The 24,552-nt window shown below is 31.6% G+C and overlaps 1 protein-coding gene and 1 long non-coding RNA gene across 3 annotated transcripts; both read left to right on the top strand.

Annotated features, from left to right (window-relative positions):
* The first annotated feature begins 1,024 nt into the window (after window positions 1-1,024).
* On the top strand, window positions 1,025-3,990 carry LOC120074069. 2 transcript variants are annotated; one of them, XR_005480880.1, is made up of 3 exons: window positions 1,025-1,113; window positions 1,215-1,329; window positions 3,669-3,990. It is a non-coding gene; the product is annotated as an uncharacterized LOC120074069 (long non-coding RNA). The 2 variants fall into 2 exon arrangements; XR_005480879.1 differs by lacking the exon at window positions 1,025-1,113 and having other exon boundaries at window positions 1,120-1,329.
* A 14,198-nt stretch (window positions 3,991-18,188) lies between these two features.
* On the top strand, window positions 18,189-19,930 carry LOC120072724 (alkane hydroxylase MAH1-like). The gene has a single exon (XM_039025194.1). It carries the CDS (start codon window positions 18,196-18,198, stop codon window positions 19,780-19,782), a length of 1,587 nt encoding a protein of 528 aa, XP_038881122.1. The 5' UTR covers window positions 18,189-18,195; the 3' UTR covers window positions 19,783-19,930.
* The last annotated feature ends 4,622 nt before the right edge of the window (window positions 19,931-24,552 follow it).

The following is a 24,552-nucleotide window of genomic DNA, read 5'->3' as shown; positions in this document are numbered from 1 at the left end:
GGGAGCCTGAGCCTTGTACCCATTCTAGATGGACTGCTCGCTCCTATGACTATGGTGATTTCTATGTACCGTAACAATACTGCTACCACCCTATCATCCCTGAGTCGTTGGAGTTTGCTCAGCTGAGGAACCAAGGTATGTCTTTAGAAGATATCATTAGGGAATTGACTGATCACCAGGTCTTTATGCAACAAGAGTGTTCCCGTATTAGGAAAGATTTCCTCTATATATAGCAGGTCAATTTTCAATTTTCCATGGAAACTAGAGCTAAGATGTAGCATTTGAGTGATCAGCTTGCTCAAATTGCTGACTTAGCTAGAAGATTGGAAGAGTCTGAGCTGCATCACCATATCTTTGAGACCACCAAGGCGCCCTATCTTAAGGTAACATATTTTTACAATGAGGACGATGACGAGAAGTTATGCCATGGATAGCCCCAATTGTTGAGTTAGAAGAAGAACCCAACCTTACACACGACGAGACCCAGTTGATGGAGTTAGAGGTTGAAAGTCCTCGCTTGTTCCGTCATTCGGTATTTCGTGCATAGTTGAATTTTCTTCTTCTTGTTTTCAAGAGTTAGTTAAGTCTTTTTCTACTATGGACTCGTTTGAGTTCGTCAAGCCTTTTGATTTTTTCTTTTCCCCTTTTTTCATGAATATAGAGAAATCAATATTCGACATGTTTGACGTCCTCCAAAAGATGGAGTTCTTCAATGTGTTAAGTGCTACATCAACTTAAGTAAGAAGGGGCTAAAGAAATACGATAATTTCTTTGTATCTTGACGGAAGACGAGTCACGTCAAGTAACCAACGTTAAAAATTTGCCCTTCCTAAAGGGAGCAAGGTGAAAATATTTTTTTTATTGATTTTTTTTATTTTCTTTAATTAGATTAATTTAGTTAAATTTAAGTTAATTAAATTAGGACTTGTTCAATTTTTATTTTAATTTAGCTTAACTTAGGTTAAAATTAATTTATGCTAGTTTAAATTAGTTTTAATTAATTAATTAATTAATTAAAAGATTAGGGCACAATATCGCAATGCTGCCCTGAAGCATTGCAACGTTGTGAGATAGATCTGCTTTAAACAGTAGATTTGTTACCTGGGGGAGGGGGTATGCTTTCACTTTTAAATTTCAATTTCTATTAAAAAAAATTCTCTTCTCTTCTCGATTATTCTTCATTCACACCCAAATCTCCAATTTTTCTTCCTCAGATCATGCATCCTAGTTCATTTCTTCTCTCTTCAAGCCTTATTTTAATGGGCTTCCTTCAACTTTGCGAAATTTGGGATATTTTTCAACAAATTGGAGTTTTTCAGCCAACCTAAGGTATAATTACTCGATCTTTACTTGTCTAAGAGTTTTTTTTGTTGATTATAACTAGATTTAGGTTTTGTTACTCTGTTTTGTTGAATTGTGCTAAAATTTTGAGGGTTGAATAGATTAGGTGTGTTTGGAAGATTTATATTGCATTTTTGTTTGAGATCTTTCTACATGCACTTTGGGGGTAGGTTAGATTTGAATTTTTTTTTGAAGAGTTTAGTCGAGGTTTTGAGTTGTTATTGCTTGTTTCTAGTCATTGTCAAAAGTTGTGGTTGTTTATTTTAGAAATTCTTATGGCCCCAAGGAAAAGTAAAGATAAAAGTGTAGCTAGCACCTCTAATACCCATACTGAGTGATCCTCATTTGACGCTAATATATTTGCCTCCCAAGGACCGTTTGTCATTTCTATCATGTCGTAGCTACTAGGAGACTAGTTCCTGAAAGATCTTTGTCATTAGAGCCTAACTTCTTTCCCCACATCATTGCTGAAATATAGGAGCGTGGTTTGGAAGAATTAGTGGGATGACCTGAGGAAGCGGTTATTCCTGTTGTGCATGAATTCTACTGTAATATCAAGGAGGACAAGAACATCTCCATTGTTAGAGGAATCTATGTTCCTTTCTATCACATAAATGACATATATAACTTGGTCGATTTTAGTGATGATGAATATAAGTGTTTTTTTGTCTAAGTCATTTAACGAGATCAAGGCCGTTGAGGCTGTCTATGGGCCAAGAATTGATTAGGTCCGTTCTGATGGTGTGGCAGTATGGATTAGAGGAACCAATTTACATGTCTCTAATTAAAACTGGCATGCATTTATTTGCTCTAGATTGATGTCAGTCACCTCTTTAGCTGAAGTGACCAAGGATAGAGCAAAATTATTATAATGTTTTAGCACAGGACGATGCATTAACGTGGGAAAGTTCATTCATACCTGATGCGTTCATACCATGTGATGAAATAAATGTTGAAAATTGGGTTCTATCACACTATTTTATATAGTTAAACCAAAGTATAAGCTCAACTAGAGTCTTGGTGAGTTCAAGGTCGAACTCAGGGATTGTGTTGTTGTGAATGCGTTGACAACTAATGTTCTAATCTTGACACAATTTGAACACTAAATACGTGATGGATTTTGATGCTATTCTAATGTTGAGGTTAATTTAGCAATGGACGCAATGGGATTTACACTTCAAGTGAAATAATGTATACGTTGAATGTGAAATTCAAATGAGAGATGGTAGGGTCGAGAAGAATATTCACTAACACTCCCCAAGAAAATATATCTCATGCGTTCAAGTAGTACACTCAATATTATAACCTACACCTTTCAACGTACATAGACATAATATCTTATTTCTAGGACGCATGCAATGAGTGCATGTTGCAAAAGATATTTCTTTATTTCTGAAGAACTTCTCTTCTTGTTTTATGCGTTCTAAATCTTTAGTTCTTTCAAATCTAGATTTAATCTACTTAGAATAATCTCTCGAGTTTTTTAAGTTTTTCAATAAGTATGCATAAAACAAACAGAACACATAGTTTAAATATTGCTTAATTCATGTTAGTTAAATTCTTCTCGACCCATCAATGGTTTAGTGACTCATAATGAGAATAGAAAAGATAGATGAGGAATGAACTGAATACGTATTCATATTGAGGAAAGAGGTCTTTCAACGTTTATACAATATAAATACATTGAGATAAGGAAATAGAGATAGAGAAACAAGTTGTAATGTGCAATTTCTTGCTTTCTCCCTTTATCAATGACTGTTTCACTGGGAGTGTTGAGAATAAGGTTCCTATTCTGCCTCCAGAAGTGATTCTTAAGTTTTCCCTCAAGATTTTCAAATGGTAGAAAGCAGAGTAGAATTTTTGCAGAGTTTTCTTTCTATAATCATTTTATTGAGTAGTTTAGGTAGCTTAATGATTGGTGCCCGAGCTAGAAGTAGGGGAAAGATGGATGGAGGTTGTCATAGGATTGTCCTGAGTTCTAGAGTCTACCTAAGTTGGCTATTACACACACACGTAAGAAATTATAGAAAAAGTATTAAATTGTTCATTGAATTGCAAATTTCTCAATTTTTAAGCTTTGTGATATGTCTGAGTGTTGAGGCTTAAGTTACTTTAAATGCAAACTTTTCTGTTTACTATTTGTATGCTTGTATTTTCACTTGCTCGAGGATTAGCAAGGTTTAGGTTGGGGGTGTTTGATAGCTCTCCAAAAGAGCTATTTATTTCCACCTAAATTGTGTTAGTTCTTAGGAATTTAATGTTTGATTGAGTGCTTTGACAACAAAATGAACAAATGAGACCATCGGGACGTTTTTGGTGCAATTCAGATCGAAACGGAGCATTTAAACGCAACTGAATGATGAAAAGACAAAAATGCCACTGGGCGCAGCATAGCAATGGCATGCTTTACACTTTGCCTTACGCTTGAACCTCTTTCCTCATCTTTCTTTGTCTATGGAGATTTAAGATAAGTGTTAATCCAGTTTTGTAGTAAACCTATGTAATTATTTGCATTTTATTTTTGTATAAATTCTATATTATGATCTATGCCTCTGTGAATCTGTTTAAATTTCTTGATGTATAATTTTGGATGGATTGACACCCCTACCTTTGGTTGTATGTCATTGCTAATCAATTTAATAGCTTGCATGATGTCTTCCTTTCATCTGGCTATAATCACAAGTAGCATGTAATTGAATTATGTATGCTCGGATTTATAAGTTTGACTTGTATATTAGAATGCATGATTTAATTAGGTTCTAAGAAAAAATTGGTTAATTGGTTAGCCAATCCAACTAATTAATCAACACAATGGAACCCTAGGATGTAATGCACATGCTCTTAGTTTTAATTGGTTGTTATAGAACCCAATTAGAACTTAAGACTTGTAATTTAATTAGGGTCTATGCTTTAATTAATAAATAGGGCGCCTAATTAGCTTAATTTGATGAGTTGGCTGCCTATAGCATCGATAAATTTGGTTAGGTTAAGAAGATCATCAACGCTTCAGTAGTCTTCTTAGTGTTGTGTAGATGATATCCTACTCATTGGGAATGATGTAGGTCTACTGACTGCAATTAAGAACTAGTTAGCGACCAATTCCAAATGAAAGATTTGGGAGAGGCTCAGTTTGTTCTAGGTATACAGATCTTTCGGGATCATAAGAACAAAGTGCTAGCACTGTCTCAGGCATCGTACATTGATAAGATGTTGCTCAAGTACTCAATGCAGGACTCCAGGAAGGGCCTGCTGCCGTTCAGGCATGGAGTCACTTCGTCTAAGAAAATGTGTCCTAAAACGCCTCAAGAGGTTGAGGAGATGAGACGGATCAGTCTAACCCAGGCCATTTTAATGTTTCTGGCCCGTTTACGAAGGCTCTCACAACTATAGTGTTTGAGGGTCACCTACGAAGCATGGGTCTCTAGGATCGCCTGCGGCTGGACTAGGGCAAGTGAGAGATTTTCTTGTACTGGGCTTTTATGCCCTAGTTTTTTGTTTTGTACTAAGTTTTTTGTACACCCCACTTCGCTTTAGGAAGAGTGAGAGTTTGGGGTTGATGCCCTAAAGTCTCGTGTTCTGTAGTTTGTAAACAGTATGTACGAATACTTGTGTTGTTAATATATGATATTTACTTCACATCTTGTATTTTGCTCATTTACTTGTTTTATTTTCTTTACCACAAACCAATAAACATAAAATCCCTGGTTATCTGTATGTGAATCAAGCATGTATGTGGTGACATACAAGTGGATCATGTCTTGAGTGATAACCAAAATGGTCTGAAGTATATGGATATAAGAGGGAAATCTTATCCTGGTAATGCTACGGATGCGGCCCGTTTTTTGGAATGGTCACAAGTGTTGTGACTTGTCACAGATGGTCTGATTCTAATCATTCATGTTGGGGACATGCGAGTGGGAGCGTCCTATACAAAGAGTTTGTATAAGACCTGACCACGAAGTGTTAACGTCTCGTTATATAACACCGTTCATGACAGAGACTTCACTTCACTAGGATGACCATAGGTAACATGATCTCAATCCTGAGTGAGTTAGGAACTCCTGCCATTAAGGGTGGTTCTTTGATTTGTATGGGTGCAAGTGGCCAGGTCGCCGATTCAAAAATACCATTTTGGGGATTCATCTGATTTGGGAGATGGGAACTCAGCTGCACAAGATGGAATTCACTCCTTCTCCGAGGCAAGGGTAAGTAGATAAATGGCTCCCTTAAGGGCTGATTCCAGGGCTTGAACGATGTGGTGCCACACACCTTCTCTTGGCCCGAGAGGTGGTCACACATAGTTGGACTATGTTGTATTGTTCATTAGAAGAATCAATAGTACTTAAGGAGTGAGATATAACTACAGGATCATAACGGTAATTTGGCCCAGCTGTACTTACGAGCATCTGTGAAGGGTCATCGTACTCATGTTTGGTTATATCCGATGGATATAGAAATATATCTGTGGTAAGAAGAGTTCAACTGTTGGTCTTTAGTGGAATGCCTGACAAGTAACAGATGGTGGATCTCGTGGCTAAAAAGTTTAATCAGCTATTCACGTACCGTTGGAGCTTCGAGCCACATGTCTATTAGGTCCCCTGGGTAGCTTGGATAAAGTCGAAAACCAGTATTTGGGTTAATTTGAAATATTCAACTTAACAAGAGGAAGTTCGATTATATATGATATAATTGGACTGGTTATATATGACATAATTGGCAAATGTATGAGATACATTATTTTGGAGGAAATTAGATATAAATATAATTTATATCAAGTAGAGGAGAAAATAGTAGATATGTGATATCAAACTGTAGGATATAAATATAATATGATTATATTTATTAATTAATTGATTGATTAATTATATGATAATTAATCCTTTTTCCACGTTCAGACGTGGGTTAGTGGACAGCATCGGTTATGGTAACCGATGAGTTAAAATGAAAAAAGTTTTCATTTTGAATCGTGCAATCGATCTTCTGTCATTCTCCCAGGAGAATTCAAAAACGCGTTGGTAATTTGTAAAACGATCGCTCGAGAGACTATGCGATAGATCTTCTCCACCTAAAAGATCGTCCACCTCGCGCTAAACGATCGCACACTCTCGCTTACACGATCGGATAGCTTCTCTAAACGATCGTATAGTGTGCCAATTTAACTAAACGATCGTACACTTTTTCCTAAACAATCATTTAGTAAATCCTACACGATTGTGTAGCTCCTCTATGCAATAAGCACTTCTGCTATGCGATAGCGTTATTTTCTCTCCCACTTGTTTATCGTCTATACGATTCGTATTTTCTCTGTCCTCTACCAAATTCACCAAAGCCCACCCTTTGGGTTTTCACTCCGAGAATACCCGGGGCTCCTTAGCGATTGTGTCGTCCCCGTTGTGGTCGTGAATTCGCATTGTTCATGCTGCTACAGTCGACGTTTTTCGTTGGGCATTGGTAGAACATTTGGAGGGTTCCGTTACGTTGGAGTTTCGAAGATTGAAAATAGTCTTCGACTGGTATGGAACTCTTTTCCTTTATAATTTTGTTGTTCATAGCATGCCATTAATTAGAGTTTATTTGCATAACTGTATGTGTTGAATGTATAATGTTATATTTTGGTCACGGTGAGATCGGAACGATCCGAACGCGCTCATGGAACTTATCGATATGAGATCCTTCAGAATCATCATTCTCCACTAAACAAGTCTCTAAAACAAGTAAATCATATTTACCTTGCTTGGCCTTCTTTCTTGCCAAGTACTTGGGACAATTCCTCTTCCAATATCCCTCCTGGTTGCAATGGAAACAAATTCCCTTTGCAGCCTTGGCACCCTTGCCCTTCTAGGCAGCAATTGGTGGGTTAGCTTTCCCTTTTCCACTTTCTTCTTGCACTCTTTAGTGCCGAAAGAGGAAGACACAAACTTAGATCCATAGGTCGAACCTTTGAAGAACTTTTTAGAGGACAAGGCAACACCTCTCCCTTCTGTTCCTTGACTTTCATCAAGGATTGGAAAGTCTGTAGCTCATTAAGCAAGGTGGTCAGATTGTAGTCAATCCTATTCATAACAGCATTGCTACAAAACTATAAGAGACTTTCAGGTAAAGTTTCTAGGATTAAGCTAACCTAATTGGCCTCATCAATGACAGACTCATTCATCTCTGTCATGATAAAGTAGACCATCATGTTAAAAACGTGTTCCCAAATAGATGCCCTTATTGCATACGGGCAATGAAGATGTATTTAAGAGTGTCATGCCTGAGCTTAGCGAACAGTTGTCTTAACATTCACAGCAGGGACTCCATGATCTCACGAGCAGTGAGCATGGGCTCATGCTTCTTGGCCAAGACTTTAGTAAGATTTTCTAGGATATACACTCGGACCTTTTCATTTGCTTGTACCCAACACTCATATGCATCTGGAACATTTTGAGCGGCACTTTGAGCTGGTACTGGAAGACATTCCTCTACCAGGACAAATCTCTGGACATTGATGATTAGAACTGTGTTATTCGTGTTTTTCCATTTTATGAAATTATCGCTTATTAACTTATCAGCATTGAGCATGTTTAATATAGCAGAAGTCATTTGTAAATTTGCTAAAACATACAATTTATTTATATTAGTATTCAAGCATTATCCAATTGAAAAAACCAATCAAATTTTATCAAAATAATTTAATGCATCCAATGTGACATCTATTTTACAATGTTGTTTCAGTGAGACAAGGTAAAAGACACCGTAGGGTGATCAAGTAACCCTTCACTGAAATGAGACTATCTCGACCAATATACAGAACAACTTCTTGTTACTATAACTATTAGTCACCATTGTTCGGTCCAAAAACTATTAACTAGCTTAACATTTTCTTGTAAGTGTAACCCCTCATTTTAGATTCTAGAGTTTCGCCCCAATGAGCCAACTAGGAAAAAACCAATTTGGGCAAAAACTAAAGCAATCTTATCTATTTTCAGAGTTTGAGTAAAGAGTCATGCAAATGTCATTGTAGGGGGACACGAGCAATGGTGCCTCGAGATCGAGCATGAAAATTTACTATAAACTAATTAAAGAGACCGTGGAATGTATTGACACACATCCTGCTCCCACTTAGTATAAACACTCTCTCTATTCACCTTGGTATTGACCTATACAAACATCATCCGTAGGGGGACACAAGCAAAACTGCCTCAAGGCCTAGTATAGATCTCACAGTGTGAACTTTGAGGGAGAAATGTAAAAAAAAAAAAAAAAAAAAAAAAAAAAAAAAAAAAAATGAAATATCATACATCTCATTTTCCTCCCAAAAGTAACACTTATTTTTTGGGTTAACTTAACTTAGAAAAAATATGGTTATTTTTTTTACTAAGTGATTGTTTAAATTTTCCTAAAAGTAACACTTATTTTAGATAGTTAAACAACTTTGATTAATGTTTATTAAATATTTTAATAAACTTCAATCAAACAATTGCATGTTTATAACAAATCTATCTAATTCACTTATTTAAGTAATATATTTTCAATTATTTAAGTAGTATATGTGTGTGTGTGTGAAAGAGACTTTTGGATTTTTGTATTTTGACCTATAGTGAATGAAATTTTCATTCTTTTTTTTTTAAACAATATGTAAGGTGAAGAATGTAACATCTAATATCGAAGTTGATGGTACCAAATTTTACATCAATTGAGTTAGGTTCATTGTGACTGAAATTATGATGTTATTTTCTCTTTAATAATTAAAAATAATTTTCTCTTATTTGTGACGGACACATAAATGACTAAACATTAAATTCGAATGAGAGAAATCTAGAAGAATATACTACATCTGTCAAAAGAATTGATTAGATCAACTTGCTTTCTTGATAGCAATCTTGTTTAAAGATAATTTACATTTTTTTTTAAGAAAAATGTATCCAACAAAGTGATGGATCTAAGTCATAGAGGAAAGATTGAAACTATCTGTTAGCATAATTACTTTATATCCATATTAAATAGATAAACCCTAAGATCATTCATGCCAAATTGTCAAGAATATATATGTACCAAATTCCATTGACGAACTGATAATGACTCCAAATTAATAATGGCTCTAAATGGCTATTGTCTTCCTCAACCAAAACTCTGAATGCCCTAAATGGGATCTTTCTCTAGATGGGTTTCAAGAAAGATTGCTTGTTGTTTTGGTATATGGGGACCATAGCCTAAGGTCTCTTTATATACTAGTTCAATTATGGTTCCCATTAAACCCTAATTAACTAGGAAAGGGTTTCTAGCCATTAAGTTCATACTCAACTAGGAATCTAGGGCCTTAATTAATTAGATCATATAATATGGCCCAATCTAATAAAATAACCCAACGTAATAAATTATTAATCCACATACATAACTCATACTTTAATAAAACATATTATTATTTAAATATATCTAACAATCTCCCACTTGGGCTATGTTTGTGTACCTGATATAATTAAATCACATAAATCTTAAGCGCGCATAAACAAGTTATTTCAATAATAGAATTCCCTTTTAGTTCAATCTGATCCATCTCATGCATTAGCATAGAATAAGGCGGCTTTTGTCACTACCCTCGTAACTAAACCTTTCTTCATCACCAATTCCAATACATTCAATGACATAGATCAAGTATGGATGGATAGCATGGAAACTATATGCAAGGTGATCTAGATCATGCCTGTTTCTAACTGGTCCAGATTCCTTAGTGAGATCATCCTTAAAACTTTATGCAAAACTGCATGCATGATAAACAAGTTCAGATAATAAAACTTAAACCATCAACTTTATTCTATATAGAAAATAAATAAATTAAGGTCAAAGAACATCCTTAATAACAAACTCCCACTAAACCATGGAATTAGAATAGTGGTTGACACCCATGTGAGCAATATGCTCATAAAAACTTTAGATGGTAAACCTTTTTGTCATTGGATCTACCACCATGGAGTTTGCTCCTATATGTTCTATCGAAATTTGACCATTCTAAATTATTTCTTTAACAACCAGAAATTTTACGTCTACATGCTCTAACTTTGTATTGCTTCTATTGTTGTTGGAATACATTACTGCTGACTTATTTTCACGAAATAATTTTAATGGTCTTTCTATGCCAACCACTATCTACAACCTAGTGACAAAATTTCGCAACCATATTCCATGACTGAATGCCTCATAACATGCTATAAACTCTGCAACCATGGTATAAAAAGCCATAAATGTTTGTTTAATACTTTTCCAGGATAAAGCTCCTCCAACCAACATGAAGATATAGCCTGAAGTAGATCGCAAAGTGTCTTGGCATCCTGCATAATCGAAATTAAAATAACCAATTATCTCTTAAACTTCTGATCTCCGATAAGTGAGCATATAATCTTTTATTCTCTGTAAATACCTTAAAACCCGTTTGGCTGCTTTCCAATGATCCATCCCAGGGTTGCATAAATATCTGTCTAACACTCGAACTATGAACGCAATATTTGGACGCATACACACTTGAGCATACATTAGACTTCCAACAACCAATGCATAGGGAATCTTCTGCATCTCCTTAGTCTTGAGTGTGGTCTTGAGGCATTGACCTAAATGAAATTTATCACCTTTAGCGACCGGGTTATCTCTTGGTGCACAATCTTTCATGCCAATTTTACTCAAAATCTTTTCAACGTAGTTCTTTTGTGACAATCTCAAAATACCTTGACAACGATCTCGTAGTATTTCGTCAATTCCTAATACAAAAGAAGCATCACCAAGATCCTTCATCTCAAAATTTCTTTTGAGAAATCTCTTAGTGTCATGCAATAAACCTACACCATTACTTGCTATGAGTATGTCATAAACATATAACACCAGAAAGATTGATTTACTCCCACTGAACTTGTGATATACATAATCTTTCACTATATTCACCTCAAAATCAAAGGAGGTTATGAATTTATGGAATTTTTTATCCATTGACGAGAGCCTTGCTTGAGACTATAGATAGATTTCTTCAATTTGTACACCATAGATTTTGAATTACCAAACACAAAGTTTTGTAGTATGCACCATATAATAGATTTCTTCAATTTGCACGCCATGCCTTCATTTGGAGTAAAACCTTTGTACAAGAAGAGTCTTATATCTTTCGATATTCAATGTGAATCCTTTTTGGTTTTAAATATTCTTTACAACCTATAAGTTTCACTCCTGATGGAAATTCGACAAGTTCCCAAACGTCATTATCTTTCATCGATTTATTTCCTCTTCCATAGCATTTATCCACTTTTGAGTGTTAGAACTTTGTAGAGCTTGTTGGAAGTTGATTGGATCATCTTTCATTATGTCCACATCATTCTGATGTTCTTGAAGAAACGAAATATTAATCATATGGAATAGCATTTCTTCTCTCTCTATTAGATTCCTTAATGGCACTCCTTGAGATTGTTAAGTTTGAATCTCAGGTTCAACAATGGGGACTTCAATGTTGTCTTGATCTATAATTGTTCAACAGTGATGTCAGGAATTGGAGCCTGAACATAACTATAACCAATTAGGAAAAGAAACTAATTCCTTTTCAAAGACAAATTTCCTTTTGTTACTCCCCCCCCCCCCCCCACAACAAACTCAACATCCTCAAAGAATCTAGCATTTTCTGTCTCAAACAATGATCTAAAAATGGAATCATAAAACTTGAAAACCTGAGAACGCTCAGAATATCCAACAAAATAGCAGCAAATAGTTCGAGTCCAATTTTTTCTATCATTAGATCTGTAAAGCCTAGCCTTAGTTGGACAACCCCATATGTGAAAATGCCTAATACTAGGCTTCTTTCGTGTCTACGGTTCGTAAGGGATTTTAACTATTGCTTTACTAGGTACCCTATAGAGGATATATGCTGCTGTCTTTAATGCCTCACCCTAGAGAGATTCTAATAAACAAGAATGGCTAATCATACTTCTTACCATATTCTTAAGTTTTCTATTTCGTCTTTCTGCCACACCATTCATGCTGGGTTTGCCCCGCATAGTGTATTGTGGGACAATTCCACATTTCTCTAGGTATTTGGCAAAGGGACTTGGACGTGTTCACATAATCCATCATATTTATCGTAGTATTCACCACCACAATCAAATTTAACAGCCTTAATTTTCTTTCCAAGTTGAAGTTCAACTTCAGCTTTGAAAGATTTGAAAACATTCAAAGATTGTTACCCATATTTTGAATAGTCGTCTATAAACGTAATAAAATATTGTTGTCCATTCCAAGAAGCCGTAAGAAATAGACCACAAATGTTCGTATGTATCAGTTCTAAGACGTTTGAGCATCTGTTGGTACCTAAATTTATCTCAATATCAAATGCCTTTAATTTACCTATGAGATTAGACATTTCCATATTGTACTCCCTTATGTTCCCATTGCCCTTATACCTCATGGAAGTTAAAGAAGAAAAAATAATACTTGCTTCCCCTTTTTCATTTTTAGAAAAATATTTCTCAATTTGAGCTAGGAACTTATTGGCATTTTCACTTTCTTGACAAAGCCCCAAAAAGACTCTAGAATGGAGTGCCTAATGATCATCAGACACATGCGATTTGACTGTTCTACTTCTCTATATGAGCCACATTTTTTTGTTTCTCAGTAGATGTAAGTGTATCGATCCTTAATGCAAGGTCCAAATCCATACACCCGAGAAGTATCTCTAGGTTTTCTTTCCAAATCTTGAAGTTCGATCCATTTAACTTAGGGATTGAACTCAGATTTTCAAATATTTGAGTAAGACCAACTGAACAATAAACAACAAAACATATGCTCACAATTAAATTATAACAAAATAATTTCACATATGTGGTGGGCCCCTTTAACAAGATACCTAGTACAACATTGATGTCCAGCCTTTTGGCAAAAACCAACTATAAATGGTACTCTCAACGTAGTAATCAAAGTACTGACAATAAACTCTGTCAAAGAATAGTCTTTCTTTGGACCGACTATTTTTCACATGAGCAATTCTTATAATTTGTCACATACTCATTACATATGCATACCTACAATTTAGCCAAATAGTTATCTTCCTTTGGGCCGATAATTAACCTCATAAATTCATGAATATGCGCATCTTATATTTTATAACTAAACCGATCTAGATAATAAAAGCTACTCTAGTAACATATTATTTTTTACCAATTCAATCTAAAATATAAGACACAATAATATAATAATATTATTGTACAAAAATAAAGTAGGAAGAACATCAAATAGTCTTTACCAAAAGTTCACTTAATAATTGCATGCACATAATACAATTAAAGCAACATAAACATGTGAATATCACTAAAACAATCAAATTGTAGATTTTAATTCACAAACTTATCAATCAAGATCTAAGAACTCTTTTCAAGAATGTCACCAAATTATTAATCAATAAAACTTAGAAACGCGGGCAAGAATTCAATCAGCAATTAATACAAATAGTTGACAAATTTAATATTATCAAATTATTAAAAAAATAAATTAACTGAATTCAATCAGTTATTTTTTTAAACCTTAAAAAAACCACTGATATCCAAAATTATCAATCACAATTGAGTTTTAGAAACTTATATTCATCAATTAAGTATTAACATAACTTTTCAGTTAAACAAAATAGCGACAACACTAACTTTTCCATTAATAATAAAATATAAAACTGAATTCATAAAGTCATCTGTTAAGAATTAAAGAATAAAAAAAAAACTGATAATTACAACCAAGAACTGTCGGCAAGACTTTAATCGGTAATTGACCGATACCTTCGTCTGGCGGTAATTCCAGTCGATCATTAACCAAAAGTCTTGATAGGCAAAACTTGCAGCGGCAAGAGACTCAACTCCTTTTCCAATCGATCTTTAACCTTTTCCAGTGGATTTCATCACATTGGTGGACTCTTGTCAAGAATGTTGAACTGAACATCCTCAATTTTGACAATAATAGAACTAAGATTTTTTAAAAAAACTTTAGGAAACCACATTCAATCAAAATAATCAACAAAAAAAATCACTTTAATCCACCACTAGCACATCATTCATAATTGGTGATGGGTATGCCAAATACCACCGACAAGAACACAGGTTACAAGAACACATATTGCCAAAGAAAAAAAATGACTGCAGAGATTTCCAACCTACCGCCGGTGAGATTTACAATGTTGTATAGTAAGCCGACTATTTTTTTTTTAATTCTTTAAATTCTTTATCGAAACCAAAATTTAATCAACAATACCAATGGAAAATGCATAAAACTAACAATCCAACATGAAATTCATGTTCTGATACCACTTGTTAGCATAATTACTTTATATCTATATTGAATAAATAAACCCTAGGATCATTCATGTCAAATTGTCAAGAATATGTACATATTAGATTTCATTGACGAATTGATAATGACTCCAAATTAATAATGGCTCTAAATGACTATTGTCTTCTTCAACCGAAACTCTAAATGTCCTAAGTGTGATCTTTCTCTAGATGGGTTTCAAGAAAGATTGATTACTTATTGTTTTGGTATTTGGGAACCATAGCTTAAGATCTCTTTATATACTAGTTCAATTAAGGTTCTCATTATACCCTAATTAACTAAGAAATAGTTTATACCCATTAAGTTCATACTCAGTTAGGAATCTAAAGCCTTAATTAATTAGATCACATAATATGACTCAATCTAATAAAATAACCCAATGTGATAAATTATTAATCCACATACATAACTCATACTTTAATTAAACATATTATTAGTTAAATATATCTAACACTATCATCGGCCAAATTTGTTACCATCTTTGAAATTTTGCTTCATTGCCAAGTTTTTCTATCTACCTTCTTTTTCAAGCAAATTTCCATCTCTCGCATCTTTCTGATTTTGGTAATGTTTTGATAATATTTCTTTTGCTTACACTAATGGTGAGATGTCTTAAATAAAATGAATAGTGTTGGGATAATAAATATGTGAAAGTATACTTTGAGAGTGAGACATGTACTCTATGATTGCTATGTTTTAATATCATATACATGTAAAATCACTATTGTACTCCCCAATGGTGTTGGAATGAAATTAAATGGTTTTAAATTTTTGGTATTTCACTTTTTTATAAAAATCATAAGAGAATTTGTTTGGCCATGCATGCTAATTTTTAAATTATCTTCTCAAAATAATATTTTTTGTCTACTCTGATTTAAGTCTTTATATTCTTAAATGTCAATTTTATTTATTCTTTACTTGCCAATTTATTTGTTAAATTCTTTTTTATAAAAATATTGTTTACCTATTATCAATTTTACTATAAATTTTGAAAATATATTCACATATTATATTTCTTTATAAAAAATATTATTAATAATAATATTATTGACTTTAAAATTAAATTAGATTTTATTGAAAATTCAAATATTAAAAATAATTGGACTCAAATTGAATAAATCCTAAACTACCAAGCACTAGAATAGTATTTGAACAAAAAAAAAAAAGAATATTATATCATTTATTATTTTTATTTGTTCTATTTCATATAATTCTCAGTTATTATTTTGAGTAACCGAATTTAAAATGTTTACTTACATTATTGGAAAAAAGTAAAAATATGTCATGCTAATGTGTCTTTTGGATTATACAAAAATCCAAAATGAACGAATCGAGAGCTCATTAAATTGTCTACGTGGCTTTTAGTTCTCCTCACAACACACAATTTATTTTATTTTTACTTTTTATTATTCTTTTAAATAACAACACACCCCCCTTTTTTTTTTCTTTTTGAAAGTACACCCCACAATCAACTAATAATTTGATATGGGCCCAAAATCAAAAGACAAATCCAATACTCATAACATGTTTGGAATATCGTGATTTTGAAGAATTTGGACACGTAATGAATTTGAAATAAATTTCATCCTTTGGTATGGGTGAAAATAGAATAAGTTTAAAATCCAAATTATTTCAAATTTCGTTTATATTTAAAAAAAAAAAAGAAAAAGAAAAAACCGTTTAGTATTTTACAAGATTTTATAGGATTAAAATTAAATTATTTAATTAACTTTATCTAATTCTAATTTTCAATTAACCTATCATAATTATATATAAGTAAATTCTCAACGTTCTTTTCTTTTTTAGTCATTATCCAAACACAAAATTTTAAATATATTCATTTCAAATCCTTTTCGTTCCAAACAAAATAATTAATTCAAAATCATTTCTCATATTTCAAATCACCGTATTTAAAATCATTTCTTGGATCAAAATAATCAAAGAATCTATGTTGGAGTGATTTTAATAGTTTAAAATAAAGGAAAATTATTTTAAATGACAAAACTATTGAAAATATTTACAAATATAGCAAAATAGCATCGTCTATCTGCGATGGACTGCGATAGACTCCTATCTGAATATTCTAATTCATTTTGTTATATTTAAAAATAGCCCTAAGCTAAATTTTAATATTTACAAAATCAATTCAAACAAGCTCTTTGTTGAATAATTATCTAGATTTTTTTTGTTTTATTTCCTTAAATTAATTCTATAAACATTACTTTTATATATAATACTGTATTATCTAAGATTTTAAAAATCTATACAGAAGTTTTAAAAAATAAAGCTTTATTCAGTAACTATTCAATCTTATTATTGAAATTAAACTTAAAAATCCTACTTCCACTTAAGTTTTTATTTTTTATCTACATTTTATATATATATATTTTTTAATCGTAGTTAAACTTTGAAAACTACAAAATAAGTTTATGAATCTAGTTTGAAAACAATTTCACTTTTTGGTTTTTTGTTTTGATATATATGTGTGCGTATTCTTCCAAATTTCTTATAAGAAAATTCTAAAAAAACCTTTTTTTTTAGTTTTCAATTTTTTAATGGGTACTTAATAACATTTATAGAAAGTTATACCAAAACAAAGAAAATTAAATTTTAGAAACGAAAAATTAAAAATCGAATGTTGAATGTTGAATAGAAAATAATTTTTAAAGCAAAAATTTACTTTTTATTCTTTGAGATTTAGATAAGAATTTAAACATCTAAGAAATAAGTAAATTACAATCAACACCATAATCTTCAAACTCATAAAATAAAACAAAATGTCATCAAATTCACCCAAATATATGTCAAATTAATTATATCTCGACATTTGAGTGTCCGAAAATCAAATCCCTCGAAACCTAATTGTAAAATAAATTTTTTTTTAAAAAAAAGAAGTCACCTAAATATATAACCTAGTTGCCAAGCCTAGAAATCCTACTTCTAAAGCGATTAGGCACATGGGATGTATGGTATGTTTGTGGTATTTTCAAACTTTATTTTTTATTGAATCATTGAATCTCATTGAATCATCCAATCATCATTTGACACAAAATAAATTCTTATTTTTTAAATTACAAATTTAGTGTCTAAACTTTGAAGTTTCTATCTATTTAATTTATGAAGTACTTTTAAAAATGTCTAATAAGAGTTTCAAAGCTTTTAATTTGATATATAATAGGTCTTCATATTTTCAATTTGACATATTCAAACTTTTTAAATATTAATTTTGAACTGTAGATACGATATTTGGTCCGACTTAATTTTTACGATTATGTTTAATTTTATTCTTAGTTTTTGGTAATTTTTTAACTATTAATCAAAATTTGAAATTTAATGAAAATTGGAAATGTAATGATTAAAAAAAAGTCTAAAAAAAGGTTTTCTTTAGGTTTTTTTAAAAATATATATTATAAAAGAGAATATTGAAGTAATTAAAATAATTAAGAAAAAAGTAACAGTCAAGATCTTTCTATTGCATCCATCCATTGTATAATTGATTATAAAGATTCATTCCTAATAATCCCATCTTCCACTATGTATATATATATATACATCCACCTTAATAGCTATCCTCTACCAAGTTTGAGTTTCAGAGCTCCAATGGCTTCCATCAGCTTTTTAGAAATTCCTCTCGTTTTCATACCCTTTCTTTTGGTATTTTTTCTTCTCTCTCTCAAGTGGAACTCTAATGGGCTTCCTTGGAATTGGCCTTTCTTCGGAATGACTCTCAATATTTTCTTCCATTTCCACCGAATTCATGATCATCTCACTCAAATCTTATACCAATCTTCTTCCACTTTCCTTTTCAAAGGTGTTTGGTTTGCTGATCTTGATTTCTTCTTCACAGCCAACCCTTCTAATATTCACCATATTTTGAGCACTAAGTTCGAGCGATACCCCAAAGGCCCTGATTTCAAGTATATTTTTGACATTTTGGGAGATGGGATTTTCAACTCTGATTCAGATGTTTGGAAAAATCAACGCAAAACCGCTCATTCCTTGGTTCGTGATGAGAATTTTCTTCAGTTCTTGGAGAAAATTACATTGAAGAAAGTGAAGGAAGGGCTTGTTCCGATTCTTGAAAGTGTTTGTGAGAATGGGTCGGTGTTGGATCTGCAAGATTTGTTTCAGAGATTCTCCTTTGATTCAACTTGTATGTTGGTCACTGGCTTCGACCTCCATAGTTTATCTCTTGAACTCCCTCAAGTTCCTTTTTCCAAGGCCATGGATGATGCAGAGGAAGTGATTTTTCTCCGACATTTTTTCCCTAAACCAATATGGGAATTTCAGAAGACAGTCCATATTGGTCAACCCAAAAGGCTGAAACAAGCTTGGAAAATCATAGATGAAACCATCGCTAAATTGATAGCCTCCAAAAGGGAAAGCTTGGGAAATCAGGTGAAAGAAGAGGGAGATCATGAGCAAGGAGGAGTTGATTTGATTACATCCTATATTACAAATACAAACAAAGATGATAAGTTTTTGAGAGACACAGTCCTAAATTTCATGATTGCAGGTAGAGACACTCTAAGTTCAGCTCTCTCTTGGTTTTTCTTTTGTCTTTCGAACAATCCCATTGTTGAAGAAAAGATAAGAGACGAGCTCAAGACAACGATTCCATTAAATGAATCTCGTGATGAATGGCGGATATTTTCCATTGAAGAGTTGAAGAGACTAGTTTACTTTCATGGGGCTTTGTGTGAAGCACTTAGACTGTATCCTCCAGTTCCATATCAACATAAGGTTGCTGTGCAGCATGATACTCTCCCAAGTGGCCATCACATAAATCCCAAAACAAAGATTGTGTTTTCTTTATATGCATTGGGAAGGATGAGTGATGTGTGGGGGAAAGATTGCATGGAATTCAAGCCAGAGAGATGGATTACAGAGAAGGGAAGTATCAAACATGAACCATCTTACAAATTCTTGGCCTTCAATGCTGGGCCAAGAACTTGTTTGGGGAAAGAAGTGGCTTTTATTGAGATAAAACTAGTTGCAGCTACTATTATTCATAACTACAACATTATTCGACAGATGGGGTATAAGGTTGTTCCAAATCCTTCCATTATTCTTCATATGAAACATGGATTCAAGGTTAGAATTACAAAGAGATGGTGTTGAAACTATTTGAAATGGCGTGCTAAAGAAGCAAGTTTCTCCATTTCTTCAACTCTCAGGTCAACCACATCCTAGTATTGTGTATTAAAAATTTATTTTTTAAAAACCCATCCTTCTAAGAAATAAGAAGTTAGTATATTATCTAGAAAAATACTTACATGTAAACTCTTCTTTCCTTTTTTTTTCTTTTTCTTATTATTTTTTTTATATATATGTTATGTAATTGGAGTAGAATGAAAGAAAATAAGTGCATGCAATCCATTGGCTTTAAATTGAATAAAATAAAATAAAATTATTTTTATGCGAATAAATGTGGTCTATTACATCTCATAAATATATTTATGATATTGCAAAATGACAATTTTACTTACCTAGGATCTCATTTTTCCTACCTCATTAATATGATACTATCCTAGTCATGGTCACAGCGAAATATAATGATATGGTGTTTTGTTTTATCTAATTATTGTTTTCTATTTTCGTGGTTATTTCTAAGTAGTGCAATCAATCGTTAGTTTAATTTGCTATCTGTTACAATTCCTAAACTAAATAGTAGATAAATAAATAAAATAGTTTTAGTCTTTATTGTCATGAGATCAATCAACAAAGTATACAATAGAGAGATCGACACATAGAGATTTACGTAGTTCACTAATAATGTGTTAGCTACGCCCATAGTAAAGAGAGATTAATTGTATTATTAGATAGAAATATCAGATAATTCAGATGCGCCAATAGAGTTCGAAAGTATATATATATATACAAAGAACCTTTAAATTCTAGGGTTAAAATTGTAAATAACATAAATACGAATATAACTTAGGTTTTAAGAGCATGGTCCCGAGCCTACATCACGGTGTGTTCCTCCTAAACCCCGATGTCCACGGAGGAGGCCGGGGGCAGGGGCAAGGAAGCCTTCCCCGTCCCCGTCATTGCCCCCCTACTTCAATCCCGGAAATTCCCTGGGAAATCAGGGCGGGGTTATCCACGGAAAAAAAATTTCTCATTTGTATTTTTTTTTATTTATTCACTTTTTAAAAAAATTTATGCTAAACCTTATAAAATTTTCTATATTAAATGGGTCCTTCCCAATACATTTTTATTAAAACAAACATAATATTTTCTGATAAAACAATAATATTTTATTTGAAATTATATAATTAAAATACTTAATCTTATAATTTTAAAAAATTAAAATTTAAATATTATTAGTTTAAACTTTCCATTTAACTATTATAATATTTAGGTTTTAAAAGTGATGAAGTCTTAAATATTAAAAATTATATACATTGTATAAAAACAGTAAAATAAAAATTAGAAATAATTGTTGAAGCATTTTAAACTAAATTAATTAAAACTAATTAGGAAAATTAATTAAAATAAATTTACTCGCTGTGAACTCATAGAATAATAGACTCACGTAACGTGAATTTACATAAATATATAAGAAAAAAAAATATTTTTACATAAATATATAAGAAAAAAACATTTTTTCTCGTAAGAACAAGACACGGTTGGAGACGGGAAATGTATTCTATTTAATTAATGGAGAGAAATTTCTCCCGTTCCCTCCCCTATTATCTGTTCAATCGGAGATTCCCCACTTTTTTAGAACGATGATCATTCGAAGTGCCAGATAATAAATTCAAGACATTTCAATATTTATTATCAATTTTTATAAATTCTAAGCAGGTATGTTTTTTATTTATTTACTATACATTAAAGTGTTTTTATTCTAAAGATAGGGATTTGAATCGTAGACATGTTGGTCACTGACTAACACATATTATATGTTAGTTGAATTATGCATTTTGTCTAGTATAAAACCGTAGGATGTGTATTCGTGTAGTAATCTAAGAACTATAGTTTGGAAACATGATTAATGAAAAAACATAGTCATATTTCATATTTTCACTACTCTATTTTTAAATTAAAAAAGATATATTTTTGTTATTTTAAAATATAAATTCCGTTGTCAATGTAAACATGGAAGACATGAAACGACGCTATTTCAAAATTTTCACTTTGTAAAGTACAAAATTCAAATACAACTTAAAAATCATTTCAAATAGATAAAATAAATTTAGTTCAACAATAATTGATACACAATCTCTTATTTAAAATTGAATGTTAGATCTTCCCATCCTTATCTTTAAAGCTTCCTTGGAAGTTTCCACTGATTAGGGCTCCGTATCTTCACAAATATCTTTAAATTTGTCAAATGTCCTATTTTTTAAAAAAAAAAAATAATTTTAGAAATTTAACCAATTAAACCTCACAAGTCACAATCTCCTTTTTTGGTTTTGTACGTTGTTTCAAGTTTTCAACTTTGAAACCAATAATTCATTTGGTAGTTTCACTTTCATGATTTCCTTTATGAATTAAATGCAATAGCTACTCTGTTTGTTCACTTCATAAACCAATTGAATTCGATGTATTTAGGTGGAATTATTTTAATTTTTAATCTTTTGATTGATTAATAATGTATATTTTAAGGAGATTAAACTATGTTTAGGTTGACTTGATTTAGTGATATACGGAAATATTTCCTAAACTAATTACCTTGAAATTATTATGAATACATCACACATTCAAACTTTCAATTGATAATCTATCATCCTTCTAATTTTACGAAGTTTTACAATTTAGATATCGCAAAATGCATAAATTGCTCTTGAATTATAAGTATTATTAGTGATACAATCAAACTCTGGAACTATAAAATTGTTGTTATTTATTTTTTATTTTTATCATTTTTTATTATTATTATTTTTCTTTTTTCTTTTTTTTTCTTTTTTTTTTTTTTTTTTTTTTTTTTTGCTTTATAAAATCAAAAACTACACTAATAAATAAATTAAATAATATTTTTAAAAAAAATAATTGAAAATGAGTTGTTTGTCATCCCAATTTATGAAAGAAAAGGAAAAGAAAATAGACAAGACTTCACTGGTAACTATTTGGTTTTTTGCTTTTCGTTTTTATAAATTATGTTTGTTTTCTCACAATTTTCTCACTCATGATTTTCGTATTTCCTATATAAGCATTCAAATTCTTAGCTAATTGCTAAAATTAAAAGCGATTTTGTATAGTTTTTAATTTTTTGCTTTGATTTTGAAAATACTTCTAAAAAATGTAGATAACAAAACATGAAAATCAACATGCAAGAATGGTGCTTACAAGCTTATTTTTTAAAAACATAAACAAAAAATTAATGTGTTATTTGATAACCATTTGATTTTTGGTTTTTAATTTTTGAAAACTAAGCCTATAAACACTCTTCCAGCTCTAAATTTTTTTATTTGTTGTCTTCAATTACCAGTATTTTTAAAAATCAAGTCAAGTTTTTAAAACTAAAAAAAAAAAAAAAAAAAAAAGTAGTTTTTAAATACTTGTTTTTGTTTTTGTTTTTAGAATTTAACTAAGATTTTTACTTTGGTATTTAAATAAATGTGCAAATCATTATAAGAAATTGAAAAAAATTAGTCTTAATTTTCAAAAATAAAAAATCATAAACGAAATAATTATCAAATTGGGCCTATTTTGAGATGGATCGTAGCAATCCAATAGTGAGAATTTGATCCAAACAACTACTATAGTTTAGGAATGATTTGTTCATTTTACAATGCTTAAAAGTTTAATTGCAATGATTTTACGAAAAAATAATTAATGTCTATTTTCCTTTCCTCTATAAACTTCTGACACATATTTACGTTGTGCATTTTTTTTTTTTAATGAAAGTTATTGTTATCATCATTTTATAAAGTTGGATAAAAATTAACTTCGAACTCAAGATGAACATTCATTTTAAGATTTATTAAAAATATGTGAATTAAATTTAAATCGTTAAAATTACATAGACTAAAATGGGATGGATCTTGACCACAATGGATAAAATGGTATCTTAACTAAAAATATCATGAGAGTAAATCGTAAGGTCAATCCATATTATTTTTCTATAGTTATTTTAAGTAAAAAACTGTTCCTCACTGATGTTGGCATTTATCAGACAACGTTAATCAAATCTAACAAAACATCATGAATCTAACATTGTGTAAGGGAAGTATCGTCTCTTTGACCTCCTGATTCCTTCAAGGTAAATACAAATGTGACTTTCAATATCGATAGTAACATGAGTTTAGGAACAATTGTTCGTTATCCGAATTGTGACGTCATGCTAACTATGGAAAATCACAAATACTAAATTTGTTGGATCTATTAAACTTATGGAGGTCATTACTCTCCGTGAAAGCATTTCTAAAGCTCTTGAAGCTAACATCTTCTCTCTGGACTAAAACAGATTCTCTGATAATTTAGAATCTCTTGACAGGAAAAGCTAGATATGCTAATGGGGTTCAGTCTTTGTCGACTCCTTTCGAGATATGTTGCATAGTGGTTCGATCCAATGTTTTCTCCTTGTCAATGTCAACCATGTAACTCAATTGTTCATGATTTGGCTCCTCATACCCATAGATAAAGATTCAAGACGATTTTGCTTGAATACCACCGATCATAGTTCCTTTTCTTTTTCTCTAATTATCATGTTCCTTAAGTTTATTTTATTCTATTCGTCTTGTTACATTTTACTCAAAAAAGAAAAAGAAAAACCATGAGTGTACTTTTGAATAATAAAAGTAATTTTCATTATTTGGAAAGTCTCATCGTTGAAACAAACACACACAAAGAAAAAAAAAATCATCTCTGAACTTTGCACATTACTGAAAACTACTCAACTTAGAACGTTGGAGTAATGACCCAAAATTGAAATTAGACTCC

Source organism: Benincasa hispida, chromosome 3 (genome assembly GCF_009727055.1).
Source record: "Benincasa hispida cultivar B227 chromosome 3, ASM972705v1, whole genome shotgun sequence".
Taxonomy (NCBI): Eukaryota; Viridiplantae; Streptophyta; class Magnoliopsida; order Cucurbitales; family Cucurbitaceae; genus Benincasa; species Benincasa hispida.
Note: the sequence above shows the minus strand (reverse complement) of the source record. Positions and strands in the feature narration are given on the sequence as shown.